Source organism: Rhyacophila brunnea, unplaced genomic scaffold, assembly GCF_057557595.1.
Source record: "Rhyacophila brunnea isolate RB1 unplaced genomic scaffold, BYU_Rbru_1.0 scaffold_8, whole genome shotgun sequence".
NCBI classification, from domain to species: domain Eukaryota; kingdom Metazoa; phylum Arthropoda; class Insecta; order Trichoptera; family Rhyacophilidae; genus Rhyacophila; species Rhyacophila brunnea.
The window spans coordinates 13,201,144-13,225,681 of record NW_028233350.1 but is presented as its reverse complement, the minus strand read 5'-3'; the positions used below and the strand labels follow the sequence as shown (position 1 = coordinate 13,225,681).

At 30.4% G+C, this 24,538-nt stretch overlaps 1 protein-coding gene across 1 annotated transcript in view; it reads left to right on the top strand.

Moving 5' to 3' along the window:
- LOC147063935 (achaete-scute homolog 1a-like) overlaps positions 1-6,643 on the top strand; it is a 114,452-nt gene extending 107,809 nt beyond the window's left edge. Inside the window, exons 2-4 of the mRNA XM_085959119.1 lie at positions 2,416-2,434; positions 6,001-6,362; positions 6,477-6,643. Coding sequence (XP_085815245.1) covers positions 2,416-2,434; positions 6,001-6,362; positions 6,477-6,643 — 548 coding nt within the window. The remainder of the gene's footprint in view (positions 1-2,415; positions 2,435-6,000; positions 6,363-6,476) is intronic.
- Positions 6,644-24,538: the final 17,895 nt, after the last annotated feature.

The window sequence follows — 24,538 nt, the reverse complement described above, 5'->3', positions numbered from 1 at the left end:
CATTTACCTGTCATCTCGTTTTTTGACTTATATTGCGATATAAAGCAAAAAATCCTGTTTGACATCATTACTCTACTTTAATAGATTGTCAGATGAAGATCACCTCAAACTCAATCTACTCTTCTCGGTTCCTTGTTCTACAATGACCTTTTATTATAAATATTATTAAATTGAAGCCCCCTTCAAGTAATTTCATTCAGTGGAAATAATTATGTTACATGGCAAGCAAATAATTGCAATTATTAAAAAGAACTACTGACTGAACATCATCAAAAAGATGGAGTAACAAAATACAATGCCATAATATTTGAATCCAAGAAGTAACGTGACCATGTGAAATATGGAACTTTTCTAGCTTAAGCAAAACGCCATTATTTATGTATCTATTTGAATATATTAAATTATTTATTGAATTAGGGGAGAGTATGCTACAAGACGCATCTAGCGGCCAAATACAAAAGTTTCAATATAATACATTGAATTAATAATTTACAATAATACCTGCTCAATATGCATCTTAAAATAATAATAATACAATATTTGACAGATAAACTAACAATTTAAAACATTGAATAATAATTACCTACATATACATATTGGTTATTGATACTCGTATTAATACAGTTAGCTGAGTTCTTTCGGATGTAGGTATTACCTAGTACGGAATACGGAATGTATTGTATTGTTTTCAAATTTGCAACACATCAATATTTTTTGTAAATAAAAATGTGTGCAAATTGAAATCCTTTTTATTTATAATCAGAGTGTCGAGAGGATTGACACCGACATATTGGGTTAAATATATATATATATATATTTATTTATTTATTATCCACAGTCATGAGGTTCTGATGAAGAAGAAGCAATATTCCAATCACCCAAATAACTCTATATAATATAAATATAAATAACTATAACTCCTCGATGAGCACCCGTGGCTGCAGGTTAGGGGATCATCGCAAGACCTTAATAGCGGATTATGAGGTGAAATGCTCAAGAACATGACACATGCTAGATTTTGTTAACTTGGCTCCTCCAGCCGGCTTAAAAAAAAATTAGTTAATTAACTACTTTTTTATTCGTTGAATAAAAAATAATAGTTAATTAAAAATTTTCAGCAAGTTTAAGGAAGCCACAATACTAAACTATCTTGGGGTAGTCCGTGACGTCGGTTAGTAGTTAAAGTTGGTACCTACTTTGATTTAAAATACAAAAGCCAACACTACAATTATTAATACTCAATATTAGCTAAATTTTGAAAGCGCTTCAGAGAGTATTATAAGGGCCGTTAGTTAAAATTTGTCGTAATTAAGTATGGTACCTTTAGCATAGTGGTATATGTGCGTGTTCGCGAATCCCGAGGGATGCAAGTTAGATTCTTGCGGAGTGTCTTACTTTTTTTGTTATAATATATTTTCCCAAAAGTGTTTTCAAAAATTATGTATTTAAAACAATATTAAATTATAACGGATAATTTTACAAAATGTAACCCCCCATAATTTTTATATATGCGCTTCAGCTGACATATTAAGAGACTAATTTTATTAATAGATATTATATATTATATAATTATGATTATTTTTTTTATTCAGATCAAAATTTATGGATAAAATCGTTGATTTTCTGATACCGTATCAGCATGATTACATACACTTTAGATTCCTATCTAATCACTCTCACTGCCAATCTGCTGCTGCATAGCTGCTTCTTTCTGCATAGATTATATGTGATACTTTGCATGTAGCTTTTAAACGCTTTTGCTTTGTATCTAATAATTATTATAGCAAAACCAGCTTAGCCTATTTCTGGATTGCCGCACACGCTCTTTATAAATAAGCAGGCATAGTTTATGTGTAATTACTGTACCCCAGTGGCAAAGGGTGACTTTTGCAACAATATAGGCTGTGGATATCAGAGAAAAAGAACACAACTGTCAGGTATACTAACGGGAAAAAAAGAAGATACTACGATATTACTACAGATGAATAGGTACACACACTAATTCGATGAAATTTCAATACTCACTGACAACATAAAATAATTGAGCGATGAATTCAAATTATGTATTTTCCTTAACATTTATACACATCAAAATTCATTAAATGAAATTATTTTTAATTTTTAAAAACAATCTAGAATGCAGAGTTATCGACGTTAAGCAGCCGTTCTTATAAGAAAACACGTCACAAATATTCATTCTCTCTTAGACTTAGCCATTCTAATAAGAATAATATTTTTTCCGCTGAACATAGGTCGTCGAAATTGGCCTCTTACGTTAAGCGCAAATCTAAGAGCGCGATGCAGAACCATACTTAAGCCCTTAAGTCCTTAAGATAGGCGCCTAACTAAGGGGCTGATTTCGATAACCTAAGCTCACTGAGAATAACATTTATAATTCTTATTAGAACGCCTAAGTGGAAGAGAAAAAGAACATGTAATGTGTTTTTCTTGTTAGAACGGCTGCTTCTGCATCGCGCTCATGATATAGTTAGAATGCAAAAGTTACTGGACCATTTCATTATTCAAGAAAATAATATAATCTCTTCATGGAAGTTCGTATAAAAAGTAAAATAGTTTGGTTTTACGATTAAAAGTAATGATACAGTACTTTTGTCATTGACCGAATTATTGCATAATTAAAATATTGTAGTGAAATCTTCAATGAATTTTATTCTAATATAATACGAAAACATATTTAAATTAAAACTTCTGAAGTTTATGTATCTAATCAGAATCATATTAAAAATTAAATGGTATTTAACTAAAAATGTTTAGAGAAGTTATAATAAATATTATATAGTATTCTAAAATGAATTTATTATTATTAATATTTGTGCAACAATTAGTGTCACATTAAATTTGTTTGCACACTATATTCTGTAATTCTGTCAAACTAGTGTCACCAAATAAACTTTGTCAAGCCCAATTCTTCTTAATGGTACCTCCTTTAACTTAAGTTCGATTCAGTGTAATGTCGTAAGTAATTTTTAATAATATTTTAAAATAGGTAACAAAAAATCTTGAAAAAGTTGTTCTTATAATATATAGGTAATACTTTGTGATATACACGGGGCATTTAAATATTTTATGAATCGTATGTACTCATATTCATAGTATTTCATTCTAAATTTAAAATATTATATTGACGTTAAGCTTAAATAACATACTTACATAGGATTATAATCATATAATAATTTAAATATATATATATATAAATATTAATGTACAAATAAATATAAGTACCTACCTAATTAAAATAAATACGCCATCGTCATAGAGAAATACATTTTTTTCCACATTTAATAAGTGACGAAAAAACATTAATAAGATAATAGTATTTTGGTACACTTGTAACCTTGTAAGGATGTAGTTGTAAGTAATTATTTATCACACTCATATAATAGCCACGATGTAAAGTTATTATAATTAAATATTATCATTATTAGATATTATTCAACCACGTCCGATCCTAATAAGATCATAATATGGACCTCTACAGAGTGAAGGTTTATTTTAACAGATTTTGTTTTTACGAGAAATGGATGTCAGCCACTTGCCCAATGTATTAGGTCCATACTCTGTCTCATACCTATACATTAAAGCTAAGCGCCCTCCACCGAAACTCGCCCCGCACCACACTTGGTCTTAATCGAATTGCAAAACAATATGTGTACTTGCTAGACCCAGGATTCGAACCTGGGACCCACAACGCTATAGGCTGATGATTAAGCCGCGCGGCCATCGTGGATGTGGATCGTGGTGTTTTATCAAAAATATTTAATGTACATAAATGAATTGTTGAATAAAATATTAGTCAAAAATATACACAGTTACCTTTTTCAGGCATTATTTTAATCCAGTTGATCTGACTATTTTATTATTCTATACATTTTCTATACTTATATCAAAATTGAGTGGAATTCACTAATAAATATATAATATGTAATTAGAATATAATTATATTTATAATCTCAATATAGAATACTTCATAATATCATCTACCTATTATGTATAATAATTAATTAAGTATAGTCTTGATAAAATTCCAACTAAATTGCAAATGCGCATAAATATTCTTTTATAACAAATAAAATACACATACAGATTACCAGATTTAAAATTCACCCCCTAGTTACTAGACAGGTAAACATACCCTATATTCCGCACACGTGTGCAATGTGCATGCACCTACTCGTATATCGCGCACCCCTACATGCGCACGTGTTGAATGTGCTCCCAAAAATTCCAACAGGCGGCGTTGGTTACCAAGTTGATTTTATGAAACGAAACGCAATACAATTATTTTGATCCAGCTATTTTACTAGCTCTACAATTACATTATTATATTGTAAATTAGTACTATTTTTGTTAAGTTAACACAAGTAGGTACTATAATAAGGATGTATCGCATAATATGTTAGATTTTATGTCGCAATGATTTACGCATTTACAGCTATGTTTAATTATTGGGATAAGGTTTACTTTAACTAATAACTTTAAATAAATATTATTATCTAATAGCAGTTTGTAACGTTGCTCTACAGTAGTTTACAACATCTAATCTACCTCTACGCTAGTTGGACCTACTAGCTAGAAGCTCAAAGATTCTTTTCTATTCACCAAAGTCGTGGTCTCTTAGGGTTAAGACACACGATGATGCAGACTGTCGCGTTAACGCGGACTCTAAATCGGATTGGTACCTATCAAATATGCATTGCATTTTTTATCCATTAAAACAGTGTGAAAAGACAATGCAATGCACATCTAACAAGCAAATCAATCTAGTATATTATGTGTCAATACCGCGCGAACGCGGTAATTTATAGTTCAGTTTGTTTTGTTTTAGTATTAGATTAGTAAAATATTTATTTCTAAATATTTAATTTTGTAGTCTATATCGATTTCAATCGTAACACCATCATCAAGTGACGTCTAATAATGGTATTATAAATAAAATACTAAAAAAAAACAAATAATGCCTAAAAACCCAAATCTGTAAAATATAATTATTGTATTGTTGTTAGGTAGATACACTTTTGCACTTTTCACCACACTGATATGCCTCTTTGCCTGATTACCTCGCATAAAATTAGATCAATAATGATATTCTCCTTTATTAATATATCTATTAATAAATAATTAAATAGATAATATAATATGTAAAATTTCATTTTCATCCTAGTGCCGGAGTACAAAGTTATGAAGCATATTATACTCTACATAAAATATTTTATCGATTTCAAAATTTCAAGACATGATTTACCATTTCTACAATTTATTTAAGTAGGTATGTATTATTTTGTAGTTTATTAGAATTTAAAGCCAAAATCTTTCATTTGATCATCAGACGTACCGCCATAAATTTTTCATTGATTTATTAAACTCAATTGATTACAAAATATGTCAATAATTAATTATTATACTGCCAAGTCTAGGACGAACTACAAAGTGTCATTACTCATTAGATATACTACTAGAGCTATTTAATAACACCTTTCAATAAATCTCATACGGGGGCTAAAACGCAACCTGGCTCCAAAGGCAAGGTGAGTGTGGCGCGGAGGCACGCCGGCCAAAGCGTGCAGGTAGTGCCGGCGCACGTCCGCGGCACGCGCCGCGCCCCCTTCCCTCCACCACGCGGCGCGCTGCTACTTAGCAAAAGCAAGAAGGACCAAGGGATTCACTACGTTTGTAGACTTCCACGCGGTAGGACGCACAACGGAACTCCCAAAAATCACACCGACATAAATCTATCGAACTCATTGTTTTGATTTTATACTCGCGAGCTTTCAGTTCAAACGCGAAAGCTTCACTGTGCTTTATTATTATACATCACTGATTGATGAGTGATTTAAAAAATAGACTTTTAATTATTATTATTGTGTTGTGATAAAAACTTTCAATGCCAATGGCAGCTGTTCAAACGATCCAGAACTTAACAATTAGTCAAAATAAGATGTTGGGCAATATTCACTTACTGCAGACGCCGAGTGTTGTGAGGAGACTAGCGCCGGCGCCTGAAAGAGCGTCGGTTTTAGTTACATCAGATTCACTGCGGTGTAAAAAGAAAATCAACTTTACTCACCTTCCATACACTGGACCCGGACCTCAACCTGCATCAGTCGCAAGAAGAAATGCAAGAGAAAGAAACCGTGTCAAACAAGTTAATAATGGATTCGCGACTCTGAGACAACATATACCTACGTGCATCGCAGCCACTGTCACGGGAGGTGGAAGAAGTGCTTCAAAAAAGCTCAGCAAAGTTGATACTTTACGCTTAGCAGTTGAATATATTAGAACATTACAAGAACTTTTAGATGAACAAGAATCAGAAAATGAATCATCCGTAGAAATTCCTGAAAGTAATAGCTTTGATAATTATTACTTTGCTGATAGTCCTGAATCTCCTCAGCAATATTCTCAACATGATTTAAGTCACAGTGTCCTGGTAAATCATACGCCTCCCTGTTCTGAAGCATCCGTATCACCTACTCCATCGTTTACCTCTGAACATCCGTCACCAATTCATACGAACTATGGACAGACAATTGTTTACCAGCCGGCAGCTTTTGAAAATTATGAACCCATGAGCCCTGAAGACGAAGAATTATTAGAAGTAATATCAATGTGGCAGAGAAATTGAGCATAAAGGTAAGGATATTATTTAATTTACAATATATACAATACATATTTAATATTTTCCACTGTGCGTCACGTAGTTACCTTATTTTGTAGATTTTTATTTTTTTTAATATTAATTCTATTATCATTTCTACGAATTTTATCGTTATAACAATCTCTGAATGAATGATTTTCATTTTATTTAAATCTGTTTTTGCGCAAGTTATTTTCCGAACAATTCTCATAACTACCTTATCTGTTCGAAATTTGAACTGAATACAAAAACTTAATTGTCTACTGAGCCACAGCTGTGCTAAGAAAGAGTGAACAACGAAATACCTGTATTTTTCGCGTTTATAATCTAAATATACGAGTGTATAATATTGTGTTTTTCATAAATAATGAAGATTAGGCAAAAGTAATACATATCGAAGGACATGACTATGTCATTGAATATAATATTATCGCAATTCCATTTCACAAATAATATGAACTTCACTACCTAGGCATTACGAAATTATATAAATTCAATTAAGTTTTTGTTATCAATAATTTTGCTCTATTTTCTAACTTAAAATAAATTTACTACACTTACAAACATGTTTAATTAAGGAGATGATATTTAATGTTGTACATATGTACTCAAATAATATAATATGCCTGTAGATACTCAAATAATGGTTAGCGATAAAAATGAATAATACAAAATTGTATTAAAAATTATCTAATTACCTTATTTTTCTTTTCCCCTTGCGTACAGAATCATTATTATTTTTTTATTAAACGTATGAATACATAAGCCGGGTCGTACATATTAACTCATCTCGACTGCGACACGTCAAATATTATGTCGATGTGATTTTGTTAGTATTCATAAAACATAATATTAAATTTAATGTATTTCCATAGCTCGAAAGCGGTGTTTTAGTTTGAAAAAAAACCGCTGGTTTCGCAAGCAATTAATTTCACTCGACATGTGGCGCAGGCGTAACACCATATTGTCACACTTCGTCATTCATTTTGGCAAGCCGCGTGCCGTCATTATCCTCGCACGGCATTGCCTATGTACACGGAATAAATTTGCAATATTACACCAAATTTTGATTTATAACAATCCCAGTCATGATGATTTTCAATGTGCGACTGGCCTAATATGTAATATTTTAAATGTTGATTTTGTCCACCCCTAAAATTTACCTACCTATCTCGAAAAAATACTCACGGCATTTATACAAATTTATACATACTATACTGCTATGTACCTAAGCACACTTGTTACTTAAAAAATAAAACATAGGTAGGTATGTTATGTAGTGTGCACGTGTGGCATTCGAAAAAAAATTCATGGGTAGATTTTAGTTTAGAAAAAAATGTAATCCTCAGAATATGTACATATGGGTATATTTTAGTACCCATAAGGAGAGTACCTACCCGCTTAAAAAAACATACCAAAAAAACCCGATTCAAAAATATCTTGATCGTGGAAAATAAGAACGGTACGTACCTTTTGTGCTCTAAAATGTTTTTTTTGTGCTAGTCGAGGGTAGTTTTTAACGCTACATCAAAATGTATTATTTTTGAACAGACCCTGCACCCAAGGTTGATTTCCGATGAATGGGGACCCATTGGTTTAGCACAAAAGAATTTTTTCGTTGCCATGCAGACAAACTGTCTGCATGTTTCGTCTAATGTTGACGAATTGTCTTATTTTTATTTCAATCAAAAATAATAAAAACAACATACTATTAGGTACCTATATTATCTGGCTAAATATTTAATTAAAATTTTCATTAAAATTTTACGCACTATTATTAAATGATGTTTTGTATGGACGAACCCGATTCGCTGCAGGGTGTAAAACGGTATATTTGTATTATTAATATGATATTTAATTGAAAATATTGGATAACATATATTTCCATTTTCGTAGATATATTTATGATGGAATGAACCATTTATCTTCATCAAAAAAGAAATATTATTATTAATAGTTATGGAGTTTATCGTTCTGTTATATAGTTCATTTTAATAGTACGGTAAAATAGTAGCCTATATTCTGAATTGTACTTACCTACATCAGAAATAGTATTTGAATTATTATGCATATAAATTTACAATACAAATATTAAATTTATTGATACAAGTTTGTTTACTGGAAGCCAGGCGGGAACAGCGGCAAATTTCATAGCTGATTTTGGCAAAATTCGTGAATTCAAGAATGATAACCTAACCTAACAAATAATCCAGTATACGTAACAGCTATTTCCAAAATCTGTTTGCCGCTGGCTTCCACTAAAAAGTCAAGAACCAATTTATGTATAACTACATCTATCTAGATTGAATAAATTTAATACAACCGATATTTGGGAAATTAGATATTGAATAAACTAACTTTATTTATTAATAAGTAAAAAAATATTCCTAATGAAAATATAAAAAAATAACTCTGCTGAGAGACATAAATAAAAAGTCTCTTTGAATTTATTCTTATTCAGTTAGCTTGCTCTAATTTTACTAATACATATTATTATTAGATACCTGTCCTATCCCAACAAGCCTAACAAAAAGCTTTTGATTATATTGAGCGCTACGATTCCGTAATTATTAATTCATTATTATAAAAAAAATCTTATTTAATTCCAAAACTCACATTTTTATACCTATATTTTTATTGCACTCTTAATAATTAATATTAACTTTGATGATATTTTTTTGTAGCATTCTATTTTATGAAGTCGTCCTAAAACGCATACATACTCAGAGCTTTAAGCTTTGTATACACGCATTCATAATACGGATGCACGCATACTTAAATACTCTCATGCACATGAACCAACTCACGTGTGTGTGGTATAGTTTACGAAAGCTTCTTCTAATGAACAGTGCAGGCGAAAACTTTCATTTAAAAAATAGTATCTAATATCTATTGAAATAGCATAACTATGACAGCACATTTCTTTATAATACGTAGTTTTAATATTTTTTTGAATTAAGTAGGTAGGTACCTATTTTAAAAATAAATTATGTTTAAATGTTTGTATCTCCTTAATATGCTAGATTATAAATCAAATCACCAATACTTTAAAAATTGAGCCACTTATGAAGATAGCGTTTCAAGTAAAAATATCTTTCTGCATAATATACCTTTGCTGTCACCAACCGTTTCTTATTAATACATACACATAATTGAGTTGGAGTAATTCGTGTATTACCATGCTGGCGGTATATATATATATATATACTTTTGTACAAATACACGCACTACTTTACCTAATATATTATCGTTCATAATATCACACGTTTGATTACTTAAATAATATTATTTATTGTCAATGTAATAATTATAACAGCAAAGAACTAAAATATTTTTAATCGCAGTAAGTTTACGCCACTGTGCGCGATTATTAAATACCTCTGCCGAAATCAGTGCAGTTTATTGAAGCACTGTTCATACAAACAAACAAAACGCCAATACATGTAAACCAAAACGCACACTCTTACACGTTCATCCACAAATTGCTTCTTTTTACCTGGTAGTGGAAGCTGAACTCGGTGCCTGCACATAGGTGGTGTTTAATAAATCTGGTTTTTATAATAATGCGTTCAATGGAGGCTCGATTCAAGGCAAAAATATCCAGAGCCAAATTCAGATTGTTCTAATTATTATTTTATTGATTGGGAATAACAAAAAAATATTGGAAGTTATTATAAAATAATAATCAAAAGGAATAACAACATTTTTAAATTATCTTTATTGAAATAACATCGAGATTTAATATCATCATTGAACTGAGCATTGTCATAGCCCTGAGTTTAGCTCATCAGAAACTTTTAATCATCATCTAACCACCATATTTTGGTCTATCATCTTGTTTGTTATTTACAAAACTTCTTGCTGATTGTAAATGTTTATTTCGTAATTATTAGTATTCTAGCCTTAGATTATAGAAAAATATTTTAGCAAAGTACATATTTATGTGGGCCTTTGTATTCGCGTTATATTTATGTATTTAATATTGTTATTTAACACCACAAACTAGTAAATTAACAAGATAAAAATATAGTTGTTCGTAATTACTAGATTTTAAAAAGAATTTTTACCTACCTACCTAATTATGGTATTTGGATATATGTATATTATTTTTTTATAGAAATAATCTCCACTTTAATATTATACAATATTGTAAGTATGAAGAAAATAATACGGAAACGTTATTTTATGTACAATAAGTGTTTAATTTCTGATTAATTAATAATTATCTACTATTTATAAATAACATGGAATATTATTTTCAAATCCAACTCTGGTGATCATCTTTTGATGGTTTTGCTAGTGTGCGTTGATGTAAATTTAACATTTTTATTAATAAAACGGCGGCTCATTGTCTGATGCAGGTTCATATTAAATTTACGACACTGTACCATCATTTTATCAATAATTCATACCATCACAGTATACACCACATTATCGATTCATTTTATCAGCGCCTGCGGTAGACGAGTAGCAGAATATAACCTTCTTAAAAAGTAAGGTTTGAACCCCGCATGTTTGGGTTTAAATCCAACGCATCGAGCTAATTAACTAACAAACAAGAAGTATCGTAAAAAAATATATGAAGACACCTCATGGAAAGCGGAGATCCCGGGAATCCATGCTGATTTGTACAATAATTATAATATAAAAGCTTTATAGTCAATTATTAAAGATAATTACTTCGATACTTAAGAACAATTTTGTAGTAGATACCAGCATTTATTGTTATTTTTCTTATTCGAGGAAATTTAATCCTCACTGGCCATTATTTTATTAAATATGTTAATAGTGCCCACTTTTAATATATCCATGGTAATGGAAGCAGTTTTTTTAATAATATACCCCTCAATTTTAGTGGAGTATAAAATATATAGATATATGTCCAGTTAACACCACGAATATAATATTTGTTTTTCATATAAATGTAATCCCTTCAAATTTTATCTGGACAAATTACTCAAACATAATACTTATGTCTAATTCTTATTATTGTGCTTTGTTCTCATAATAGTTTGTGTTATATTGTGAAATTGTTGCCAATCATCAGTGTCACACATACACTGCAATAGGTAACCAGAATTATTCTTCCATATGTTTACCATTTTTGAAGAAACAAATTTATCTTACCAGAACACTTACAAGAAAATTAGTTGTCAATATCTAGTAAAAATGACGATTTATCAAAAAAACTTTTTAGTACTACCTACTCAGAAATTATATTATTCCCGAAATTCAATTGATAAAAGCAGTTTTTAGGTAGTATTCCATAATGTTGATAATTTAGTTAGAGTGTTTGCCATACCATTTTAATTTTACCTTAGGCAAAAAAGCTACCAATAAGAAATTCAATGTCTCCTTTTTTTATATTCTACAATGCTATTTCTTTTGTTTCTTGTACTAATGACATTTTTTCTTTTGTCCGCAGGCATACGCTGGAAGCACCGGCCAGTACTACCCCATCCATTCGCGAGGCACGCAGGGAGACTATGTATGTGATTTAATTAACGACAATCGACGGCCACGGGTCAGATAAGCGGACGCCACGGTAGTCTGACGTCATCAATCAAGTCCTCTGGTCGCGGGACGAGACCACTGGAGCCACTCAGAACATCCATCATCGTGACGTGACGGAGGCATACGTTAAAATCGAATAAATCATTAGAGGACGAGTAATTTGTGGGAAAAAATCAATTTGGAAGGCTGCTACTACTTCAAAAACAAACGAATACTTCATCTGCTCTACTTTGCCTACTTCCATTTCAAAAAAATATAAATGCATTCTGTTTTATAGATATATAAAATAAGTATAAAAGTACGATCATGGTGATTGTCTCAATGAATTACCATTTTTTTAAAATATAATTATTGATACTGGAAATCTGGTTATCAATGTTTATATTATTATTATTGTTATTTTGTTTGGTATTCTCAATAAATAATTACAGTTATAAATATGTGACAGCTATTACAAACTACTTACTATTCAAAATGTTATTAGTATATACATACTTATTTTAGACTGTGTCAGTGTTCACCATAAATTTGCAGAATCTAATATTACACCGTCATCTCAATACTACAACTAGATAACTTAATTTTCACTATTTGTGAGATAGTTATTGAATATGATTCTACATTTCTTTCTCTACAAAATTATTAAGCTAGGTATGTCAGAAGTTAATAGAAACTGTATCAATTTTGTGTTTGAAAATGTTAGAGAACTTTAAAACCATAAATGCATTAAATAAATAAAATAATATATCTGCAATATTTTCTATACAATCAAACAGAATTTAATTGTGCCCGATTAGACGAGCACACTTTTCCGTTTTTTATTTTAAATAATAATTAAAGTCTAGATTTATGTTAATCAAGTAAATTTTAAATTTCATTTCAACAATGACCAAATCAGAGTTATCTATTTGTAGAATATTGAGGTGACGATATTATTATCATCATTAAAAATATGTATTAATAGTTGATTACCTCTATATATTATGTTCTATTTTAGAATTACTACTTAAACTATACTAAACTGAAACAGACTACATGTTATTAATTTTTAGTATTTTACTATTGTTGTTAAAATTTCGGTTACAATATATGTTTTTTAAATCACATCTTTTCATGTTCAGTATTACTATAAGATATTACAAAAGGTATATTTTTCTCATCTGATAAATTATGTACCTAGCTCATAATAATTATTGTGAAAACTGAGTGCCTTTCGTATAATAACATGATGCCTTTTTGTCGTAACTTTTATATTTCTCATGAATTATTTATATCCCTTTCGCATGAATTGTTGAATGTAAATTGTTTTCTAGTCATTAAAATGAATTATTATTGTAAATAAACTACGACTTAAATTTTGTAAATAATAATATTGGATGATTTTGATTGAATGTATGAATATATTATATTATATGGAGAAAATGTGTGAATATAAATATTTTATTAAATATACTAGACTTATAAATCGACGATTTGGTAATAAACTGATTTACTCCACATTTAATAAAAATAATGCTCTTATTTGAATTTAAAATATAGAGTAACTGAGTAAACTTTTGATATTTCTAAATAAATTATTGTACAAAAAATGTTTTTAAGATGTTAAAAAAATCAATGTTTATTTCTCTAAAATTATTAATGTGAAGTGGATCAGTATCATATCAAGTCGATTTAAAAATTTGTTTGATTGAACATTAATTATTCAATCAAATACACAAAGTTAAGTGCCTTTTGATAGATTTCCAAAATATATTTTTGATATAAAATATTTCGATGTTACGTATATTATTTAATACTATACTTGTAATGAAGTCTTAACTATGTTTGTTATGACGTACTATACATATAAGACAATATCCTATTAGTTGACTAATTCAATAATGCCAGTGACTTCCTAGTTATTTTAATTGTAAATATTAGTTACTAAGGCCCAATGTGGAGAGTTATAAGATTACAATGATTGAATAAATATTATTATTCATATAAAACAAATATATTTTATTTCCATTTCTGCCTTCCTTTCCCTGATTTTTCTAAAACATGGTGAATATATTAAAACTAATTTAAATAATCTTTTTGCTTTATGTATTTTAGCCGTATATTTTTCAGTAAAAGTCAAAGTGTAATAATAAGATATTGACACAATATAATTATTATACAGAAAATAATATTATATTCCGATATAATAATAGGTATAAAAGTAAACCAAATAGTTAGGTACTACTTTAAATAATTTCGCCACCAAAATCACAAACCACGGTTGTTATACTTAACTTCAAATAAACACATGAGTTTAAAAATAACATGCTATAGCTGATGTATTTTTTAGATTATTGCATACCATATAGATAAGTGATCAAGATCATTTAAATATGATTCAGAGAACTTTCAATCAATTATATTATTAACAGCATTTCTGGGTTTTGATTAATTTACAATAAATACGAAAGTGGTATTAATAAAAAAAATATGCAGTTGATAGGATAACGTGATGGTTATAAAATTGGTACCAGTGCAGTTTTTTTTTTTTTTTTTTGGTTTCATGTATAAATTAAAGGTACAAATAATTTTAATGAGATCTCAGAATTTCACATATTATAATTTTACCAAAGTCTAAAAATTAGACAAAATACACTATTGATTTCTAAGTAAGTGAAATATCCAAAAAAATCTATCTTTAAAAATTATTAAAAATCCAATATTAATTATAACTTATAGTTTTTGAGGCTAAAAAGGCTTTTAATGTGAATTTATTGGGCTGATTACCAATGAATAGCTTTTAATACGTGCCAATAAATCAAACAATCTTTTTATTATCGAGAACAAAAAGAGTGCATACTTTGGCCGTTTTGTTCGTAGGTAATGTGAAGTATAATGTTGAAAGTATTAGAGACGTAGGCAGAAGAAATTTTCTTGGTTATAAGGTGCAACGTCCGTTGGCGGTTTGATCAGACGAGCTCAGGATGATAAGTAGCACTTAAATTTTGTCGCCAACCTTTAACAGTAGATGGTACAAAAAGAAAAAAAATGCATCAGTAAATAATATACAACGGGGGTTATCGTTATCGATGATTCTGACGTTGCCCTGGTATTAAGATTATCTTATTTAGAAGGTTGCTTTGAGTATGCGTAATGTGATAAATTCGGGTAGTGATGAATAATTAACAGTGGTTGTATTTTCTTGGTTTTATATTGTAGTGATAGAGTTTGGATGAAAATAAAGGACTATCCCATTGGTTTTATGTTGAGTTAGATGGTTTACATTAAAATTTGAATTTAAGTTGAATGTTACGCGGAGTTGCACCCGTATTTTGACTGCATTGTTGAACGGCCAAAATGCAAATGTTTTATCGACTGTTATTTCCTGTTCATATTATTATCTATGCCATATAAATGAGCAAAGACAATAATACGTCAGTTGTAGAGTTGAATAAACCTCTACAGAATGTCTTAACAAAAATCTTGAAGTCACTGCTGTAAAACAAAACAGGTAGGTACTATAAGAATAAGGTTTATTTTCGTGTTATTTTTTTAGATTCCGGAACTATAGTGAAAAGAAGAATAGTTTTGCCAAAAATTGATACTTTATTTTAACACAATCACGTATGATTTGATTCAACCTTTTATTGATATTTTTATACTTCCTTGCAAAAAGCATCCTTCCTGTGAGCCCCGGATATTCATGACAAACCTACTTTAACTGTACATCATCCGGTGTTATATTAATATTTTATTTATATCAGAAATTATTTGGGTTCTATTATCTCCCCTTCATATAATATTACCTGCAAGTATAATAGTATTTTTTTCAAAGTAAGTAAAAAATTTGCTGTGCGCAGTTCTGCATTAATTTTATTATTCTTTATATCGCGAATAATAGTAACCTGAATTTCTATTGTAATGATATATTCGCGTCGACCAGACATCGGGAGGTATTCAAGTTTTGAACTTTTAAGTGGGCAGTAACTCTATGCAAATTTTCAGCATTGGATCGTTGTTAGGCCCACAAAAGGTACGCGGAACTGGCTTATGAAAAAAAAATCGCGTTTGAATGGAGCCGTTCCCCGCCGGAAGTGAATGTATGGGGGACACCTGCGCAGATCCAATGCGCACGCGACCGGCTCAAGCTGCATCCAAACCACCCTTCAAAAACGTCTACAGACGTGCAATCAAAATTGAGGCGGACAAACTTTGAGCAATTAAGACATTTTTCGGATCAGATTTAAAGCGACTCTCCAGAGGTAAACGGTATTATTAAAAGTAAATCAGTTGCTAACCATGTACGAGTACGTATAAAGTATTGAGATGTTCCATAAATAATTCAGTGGCGAAGGGTAGAGGTAGGCTGTTAAGATTCAACATAAATAGTGCACACTCAAATATGTCAGTCATATTTAATTGTTTTAATTGAACTAATAATACAATTTGCAATTGGTATAAGTTAGTTTTTAAAATTCAATTAAACCCTGCCTAAACCAAAACATACTAGTTAAGTTATGCTATGGACGATCCGAAAAAAGAGTTCACACGTTTTCAGTCATACTTATTTGTTTTGTTGAATTGAACACCTAATTTTCGAAACTGTTAGTAATTTTGTCAAATTGGTAACAATTTGATAAGTTCACTACAGTTATTTTTTAACTGACGTATTTATTTTATTTAATGATAATAATGCCATTAGTTATATTAAAATCAGGAATAGTTTATTCAATAAAGTACTTACCTCCTATTTCTGATTCATGTACCTATAGCTTTTTTGGTAGTCTTCAAGATGAAGAAGATTAAAAGTTTTTATTATGAATGCTGGAGTGAATATGTTTACTGAGGCCAAGAGAGAAGCCAGGATTAATAATTTATAGGTCTATAGGTCTATCAGGGTGATCATAAACTCAGTCACGACAAAACGACCGAAAAGAAGAACTTGTATCATTATTAAGTATTTATATTTACACAACAAAATTAAGTATTTATATTTTTTTTTTGCACAAGTTGGTTGTGGGGAAGCCAGGCGAAAATCGCGCTAATTATCATAGCCAATTTAGGCAAAATTCATGAATTCAAAAATGAAAATCTAACCTAACCTAACTTAACCTTACTTAACCTAACCTAAACTAACCCAACCTAACAAAATAAATAATCCAGTATATCGACTATTTTTAAAAGTGTTTGCCGCTGGCTTCCCCATAACCGACTTGTAACCTTTTTTTTAAATATCATACACTTTATTTTATTTAACTGAAAAAAATGATAGATCCCAGCCACAATCAATATTTTTCAAAATCAATAGATTTTTTTTCTACATGTTCAAATATCACTACTGGAACGACCTTCGTAACAAAGAGACATATTCTGTATTGTATTCTTATGAATAGATTTACCTGATACCTTTATGATTTATTTGATTTCACACAAAATCGTACCGGACTGTCCAGTGTCCAGTAGAGAATATAACAAATTCGCGTTATTACGGTCCATCGGAGGGTGTAATTTCGAGTCGCTGAAAGACTTCAATGGCGATTCAGAATTGCATTGTTTCTTTATCGACACATTACTTATTCAACCTTGTGCGACTGGTCAATATGCCGACATTGGAATAAAATATTTTTTATACGCACTATTATTAAGTGCATATAGATTTTATTCAATATTTTTATTCATTTTTGTTCACTCATGTTACGTATTACCTAATGCAAAATTTAGTTACCATAAAATGATGATTTATTCATAAAAATCAAACCTACTAGCTATAGAACATACATAATTTTGAAAACACTGCTGAGAAAATAAATTATAACCAAAAGAAAAAATGTTTTTGAAAAAATTAAGACACCACGCAGGAATCGAACCTGCATCTCTCGGGTATCGCGCCCACGCACATAGACCACTACGTCAAAGGAGTCATACTTAATTGCGACAAATTTGAATTAATGGATTTAATACTTCTCTATACGACCCTCCTCAGGCATGAGGTGCTGACGAAGAGTGAGAAGAACTATTTTTTAAGCCCATAGATAATCAAGAAATGCAAAAGTTCACCTATATAAAACATTGTTGTGACCAGTATTATGCTACGGATCAGAGACGTGGATATTAACTAGGTAGGGACCACCAGTAATTTCCAAAAAACTATGAGTGTTTGAGTACAGAATCTTGTTTAAGATCTTTAGTCCATTCTGCAAGAGATAGCATCTGATGACGTAGCTATAACCATGAACTCTACAAGCTCCTTGAAGAGTTTGACATCTTCAGATAATATATCAAAACCCAATGTCTTCGATAGGCCACCCATGTGACATGTATGAATGAACAAGCACCACCACGGAATACATCATTGTATTCCCTGATAAGCACCGAAAATCACCTCACGTTTAATGACTTTAATCCTCAGCAGATGGCAATTATTATTTACGCTATACCGTTGAATTTACATACACGTAACAATTTTGCATACAATTTGAGGCTAAAAATGAAAGGAGGCGAAATTTTAAGTCTGCCTACGGGAGACACTTCGCCAAGAGATATCACTGAAGAGAGGAGGTCGCGATAGAGTGAGGGAGTGTACTTAAGCCGGCCAAGGTCTACCCCAAGCTGTAGTACCAGAGAAGAAAAAATAGGTTTTATAGACTTTGGTATTAAAAAGTATTAAATTGGTATGAATATATAGCATTGGCGAAGGGTAACTTTTGGAAAGAGGTAGGCTGTGGAGATCTGATAAAAAGAGCACACTTGTCTAGTATACTTACGAGAATAGTACGATATTTACTACTTATGAATAAGTACACACTAGTAAATGACAACGACACACTAATTCAATGAAACTTCAAAAACTCATTGACGACATAAAAATGAGCGATGTGTTTAAATTACGTATTTTTCAAAACATGTGTACCCATCAAAAATCATTAGATAAAATTTATTTTTATTTATAAAAACAATCTATACTTACTTATTTATTAATATTCGATTAAACGCCGTTGAAATTATTTTTTTTATTCATCTAATTATTAATGATGTTGTCCAAAGTGCGCATTGTCGTGACAACATTATTATGCGCGAATGTTTTAGGCTCTGCGATAGGAGCTTACTTTATTTCGTACAAATCAGCAGACTTGCTGAGGTTACAACACGTAAATTCCATACGAAAAAAATTCAGAATTATTTCACACATAATCGGAGATTTATTTACGTCGAGACGTCGCGGCGTTTATTATTTATTTACGGCGCGCTGTAGTATATTTTTTAATACCTCTGCAGTTGTTTTGTAAACTGTGTAATACTGTAAAACATTCCTACATATACGGCATCTCTCGTTGGCAAAATAAATAATTTTTATATAACATAAAATAATGAAGTGATTAAGTATATAAATATGTCAATATGCAATTAAAAAAAATTTTCTTAAGAAGGTAGGCTTTAAATAATCGCCTAGTATGAAGTCTTCGCCACTGGTAGATAGTACATATACATATTAAGAGATTATCTTATTTTTATCAAAATAATGCATGTTGTTATATGCATATGAACGATGAATTTATTAAACCTTCAAAAATAGTATCAAAAAAAATATAGGGGGTGGAGTGACTTCTGCTTTAAATCGTAAAAGTGAACCTGCCCAGTGGGTCACGTGGCTGAAAATCGTCTTTAAAAATTTACGCAATTTTTCGAAGGCGTCAATGACAATAGGCCGAGAGAGAAATATCGCCCATAAATCCGATTTGTGCACGCCATGATTTCTAAAAATGCGTAATCGATTATTCCCAAAGCAATGATCCCGACGAATCTTTTCATGGGATTGCTGGCTGTATGAAAATATTTTAAACATTTTGACATTTTTCGGTTTGGTCATATCTTTGAGAACGCATTGTTGCGCGCCGGTCGGCATCCGCATATTTTCATAGCTCAAACGAAAGCAGCCGATAGAATTCGTAAATTATTATTATTAAGAAGTCAAATTGAAATACTTTCGATAGTAATGAATTACGATAGACAAAGTGAAGACAAGATTGCTACTAAAAACTGTATTACGCTTGTAAAAAACAATCGGCATCTACATAATAAGATATTTTAAAGCACCTATCTATTTAAACCTGGATCACTTAAACCCTTTTTAACTGCGTAGTATAAAGTCGTATTAATGGAAGAAATGTGAAATCAAAATGTATCACAAAATATCACAAATCAGGGCAGCATTAAATGCAAAGGTGTTCAATTTTGGGATAAAATACCTTAAAAATATATGCTTAGACAAGTTTGAAATGTAGAACAATTGAAACAAATTAAATGAATATTGTCCTATCAGATTCAATCAAATTCAATATACCTAATGCTCAATTTTTCAAAAATTTCAGTGTTTTTACAAAATGGGTTATCACTTGACTATCACCACATATTGACCACATATAGATATTCTTTCTATAATGCGCTCACTTAGTATGCATTTTCAAGTATGGTTACTGTAAATTACAATTAATATTATTATAAATATTGTATGACGGCGACGTAATAATATGTTATAGGAAAGCGATAGTTGGTATAATTTCAAGTCACTGTGATGAAAATTTTTAGTAGAAGAATCGTAAGTGAGGAATAATCAGCATTTAAAATAGTTTTAATTAATAAATCATGTTATTGTTATTGAAGTTTTTATTTTTTTTAGAATTTCTAAACTACTGGTTTTTTAAATATTATATTTACTATGATTTTTAAATTATTATCTTTGGAACTATTTAAATTATTATTTATGATTGGGTAACATAATTATAATGTATTCATTGCCTGGAGTCTGAATGCTGAAGAAACATTGAATTTTCCTAATATAGACTGGGTCACAGTCATTCCAGTTTAATTCAGAGATGATTTATTTTAAAATATATTTTAAACTTAGTTATTTTAAAGTATTTTTCCGAATAAACTTACGAAAAATACTTTCAAATAAGTGGAAGAAAACATTATCTATATGTGGTGAATAATCCATTTTATGAACAAATTCACATATTTTTATAATGTTAATCTTTTATCGATCTGAAAAGAATACGATTCATCATTGGGTATGTTTCATATATGCAGTAAGTAGATACTATACGTTTTTTTCTACGTTAATAATTGTTACACCGAAATATAATTAATTAAGTAGTGGTCGATTTATATTTAAAGAGAATTGAACATTATTAACATTAAATTCTACAAATTAAGTTTTTTAGTCGGTACCTAGTACTTCGGTTGGCTTTTCAGAGATTAAATTAGCGAGTAGAGCCGTTTCCAAAGCATATGGATTGTATGGTGTTACCAACTTGAATCAGACAACTAGTTAATGAAATTCATTTATAATATATTGGTGGTTCACAATAATTATGGATCAAGTCCATTGAAATAGATCCTGAGATATTTGGACCTAAAGTTAAAACTCCTTTTGTAAATTTCAGGAATGTTTTCACTGTACTTACCATATTTTGATAGTACATGGATCAATTTAAATAAATAGTTGAAACATAAAGTATATTCAGGCTTTATTAATATTAGCAAATTAATGTTAGCAAATTCCTCTTTTTCCGGCAACTGTCAAAATGGACATGATTCACATTCAATTAGATGTCTAATCAACACTAGTGCCTATTGCCATTTATGCGGAAAATTGTAGAGCTACGATTGTGATATTAACACACAATATAGAAATCTGTTTTATCTAGCCATTGAAATAAAAAAATCGAATTTTTGGACTTGATTCATAATTATTTTGAACCACCCATATTATAAAGTTATGAATTATTCACTATGCTAACTTCCGATTACTAAATTCCTTTGTTAAAAACTGGTAAAAGTGAAATATGCTGATGTTGAATATTTTTTTTTATTAACTATTCAAAATCTTCTGTGTTTTCAGACGATCACAATTAGAAAATCGATTAATCTGGACAAACACGGTATTCAAATTGAATATAAAAAAGGTAATCATGAGAAGAGTTTGACCCTTTCGCTGCATACCATTCATCAGTTAGAAGGAAACAGACGGTAGCCGACGTACGCACATAGAAGATATTTCATATCAGACGCGTGATCTCACGAATCTAATGTGCGCTTCTGCTCTGACAGATAGTATAACAATTTCAGTCGGTTATCGAAGATCCGCTCTGAGATTCCAGATAATTATGTCGGCGGTGAGACATGCGCACAAAGTTGTCAGTTTCTATTCCAAACCACGGATCGCAGTGCATTACTTAACGTTTGACTCGTTTTTTGTGCGCAGGGTAAGACGGGGATTTTTTTATGCCCAAAAATTAGTAGGAACAAAACATTTTCATCAGCATGGCTTAAATTATTTACATTCAATTATTCATAATAGGTAAATAAACCAAAAAAAATATCGGCGTGTGTACTTAAGTACGCGCATTAGAAGTTATACTTCTGTGGCGTAACAAAACTTGTGATAACCTAGATTCTTCGACTAGCTTTTAATTATCTTGTTAAATTACACACTCAAGAAAAAGGACCGCTTATTGGAACGCCGTTGGTTTATTTCTATACACTTTTACTTATATTACTAAATTATATAATTATTTCAAATGTTCTGTATTATGTCAAAATGCAACCATTCGGTAAAAATGTCTATAATTTAAGTTATTTTAAAGAAACACGGTCACTTGATATTAAAATATATAATAATATACAAATAAATTATCACGGACATGTATCAACTTACCTATGAAACGTAATACTTCATATCTTTTTGCTTATCAGTACGGCTACCACATTTTAATACAGCAGACAAAACCATCTTTTCTACTTAATTAACTAAAAATATTTACCACTGACTTTATGTTTAACACAAAAAATATCAATTTTAGCAACACGCGCTCACAGGTTATCGACGCTTAGTTAAGCAAAAAAGTTAGATTTGGCAGCTACGCCGACAACAAAATCTTTTACACATCTGTAAACCTTTTATCTTACTCTAGCGCGTGTCGCAGAGATTATAAGGGTGCCGAATACTTTCTCACTTGCACTTATGCATCGTTTTTGTTCAGGCCTGAGTATAACTAATAATTACTAACCATTTATATAAAATATATAAACCATTTTTTATAAATTTAATTACCTACTCAGTATTAACATTATTAAATATGGTGAAAGATTATCTATTATTGCTATGATATATTTTTATTATTTGAATTAAAATTACATTCAATGGATTTTTTCTTTTGAAAATGATCTTGATTCATGTCTGCTTTGACAAAAATACTAAATGACTCGTCCGTCGTACTGCGGTCGCGGTACAAAAGATGTCGGTGTAATTTAAACCGGAATGCTTCTTGCTACCTGAGTTTTTTTGCCCTCGCAGAGGTGATAGATCAAGCCGATCCTGCATTGGTGGTATTATCTAAATCTACAACAATAATTAGTAAAGTACGCGAGAGCATTAAATAATCCTTCTTCCTTGAACTTAGAGCTAATTTTCTTCGACATTGTTTTGTAATTTAACGATAAAACAATATTATATATTTTTTATATAAGTACACCTCAAAATATACCTGTTGCTTTTTTTTAAATATTGGTATAGAGATTCCGGCCAATATGCTTTAGTAATCTGCGCCTTATCTAAACACGCCGAATTAACTAATAAATATGCGTCAGAAATATTTCGTGAAGTTTGAAATTTCTGGGATTTTATAATATCAAGCTATTAACGATATTATTATGCCCACAATAGCCGAGTGGCTTACACGTCGGCTTATAATATCGTGAATACCTGGTCGAATCCTGGGTCTATACAATCTACTGCGTATTGTTTTTTTAATGTGTTTGGAGTCTTGTTATGTTAAAATATAAATACATGGTAGGAACATTGTTTTGAATATTGTACTTAATAAATAACCGTACAAAATTTTTTTGCGTACATGTTCACATGATCTGCCCATGATGGCCTAGCGGTTACCGCGTCGACTTATACTATCATGGATAAAATGTTAGAAACCCAAGTCTGGCATATTCACGTATTGTGTTTGGACAAGATAATGGACCTAATAGGTAGAGCAAGTGGCTAAAATCCATTGTTCGTAAAAACAAAAATCTGTTGATACAAAACATCCACTCTGTTAAGGTCCATAATATGATGTCATTAAGGCGAATTCTTTGCCTCAATTTACGATCAAATGTGACTTCAACGCCATCTAAAGGCATCTACAGGCATCTACCATGAATTTCTAAAAATGTGTTACTAAAAACTTTCGTCGATCGCAACCAGATGGCAATAAAATATAAAATAAAATATTGTGTGTCGCCACATATTAAAAATCATAAGCTTGATAAAAATGCATTTAAATTTATTATATATTTACTTACCTATGTAAAAATATTTACAATTAATATTTTCCT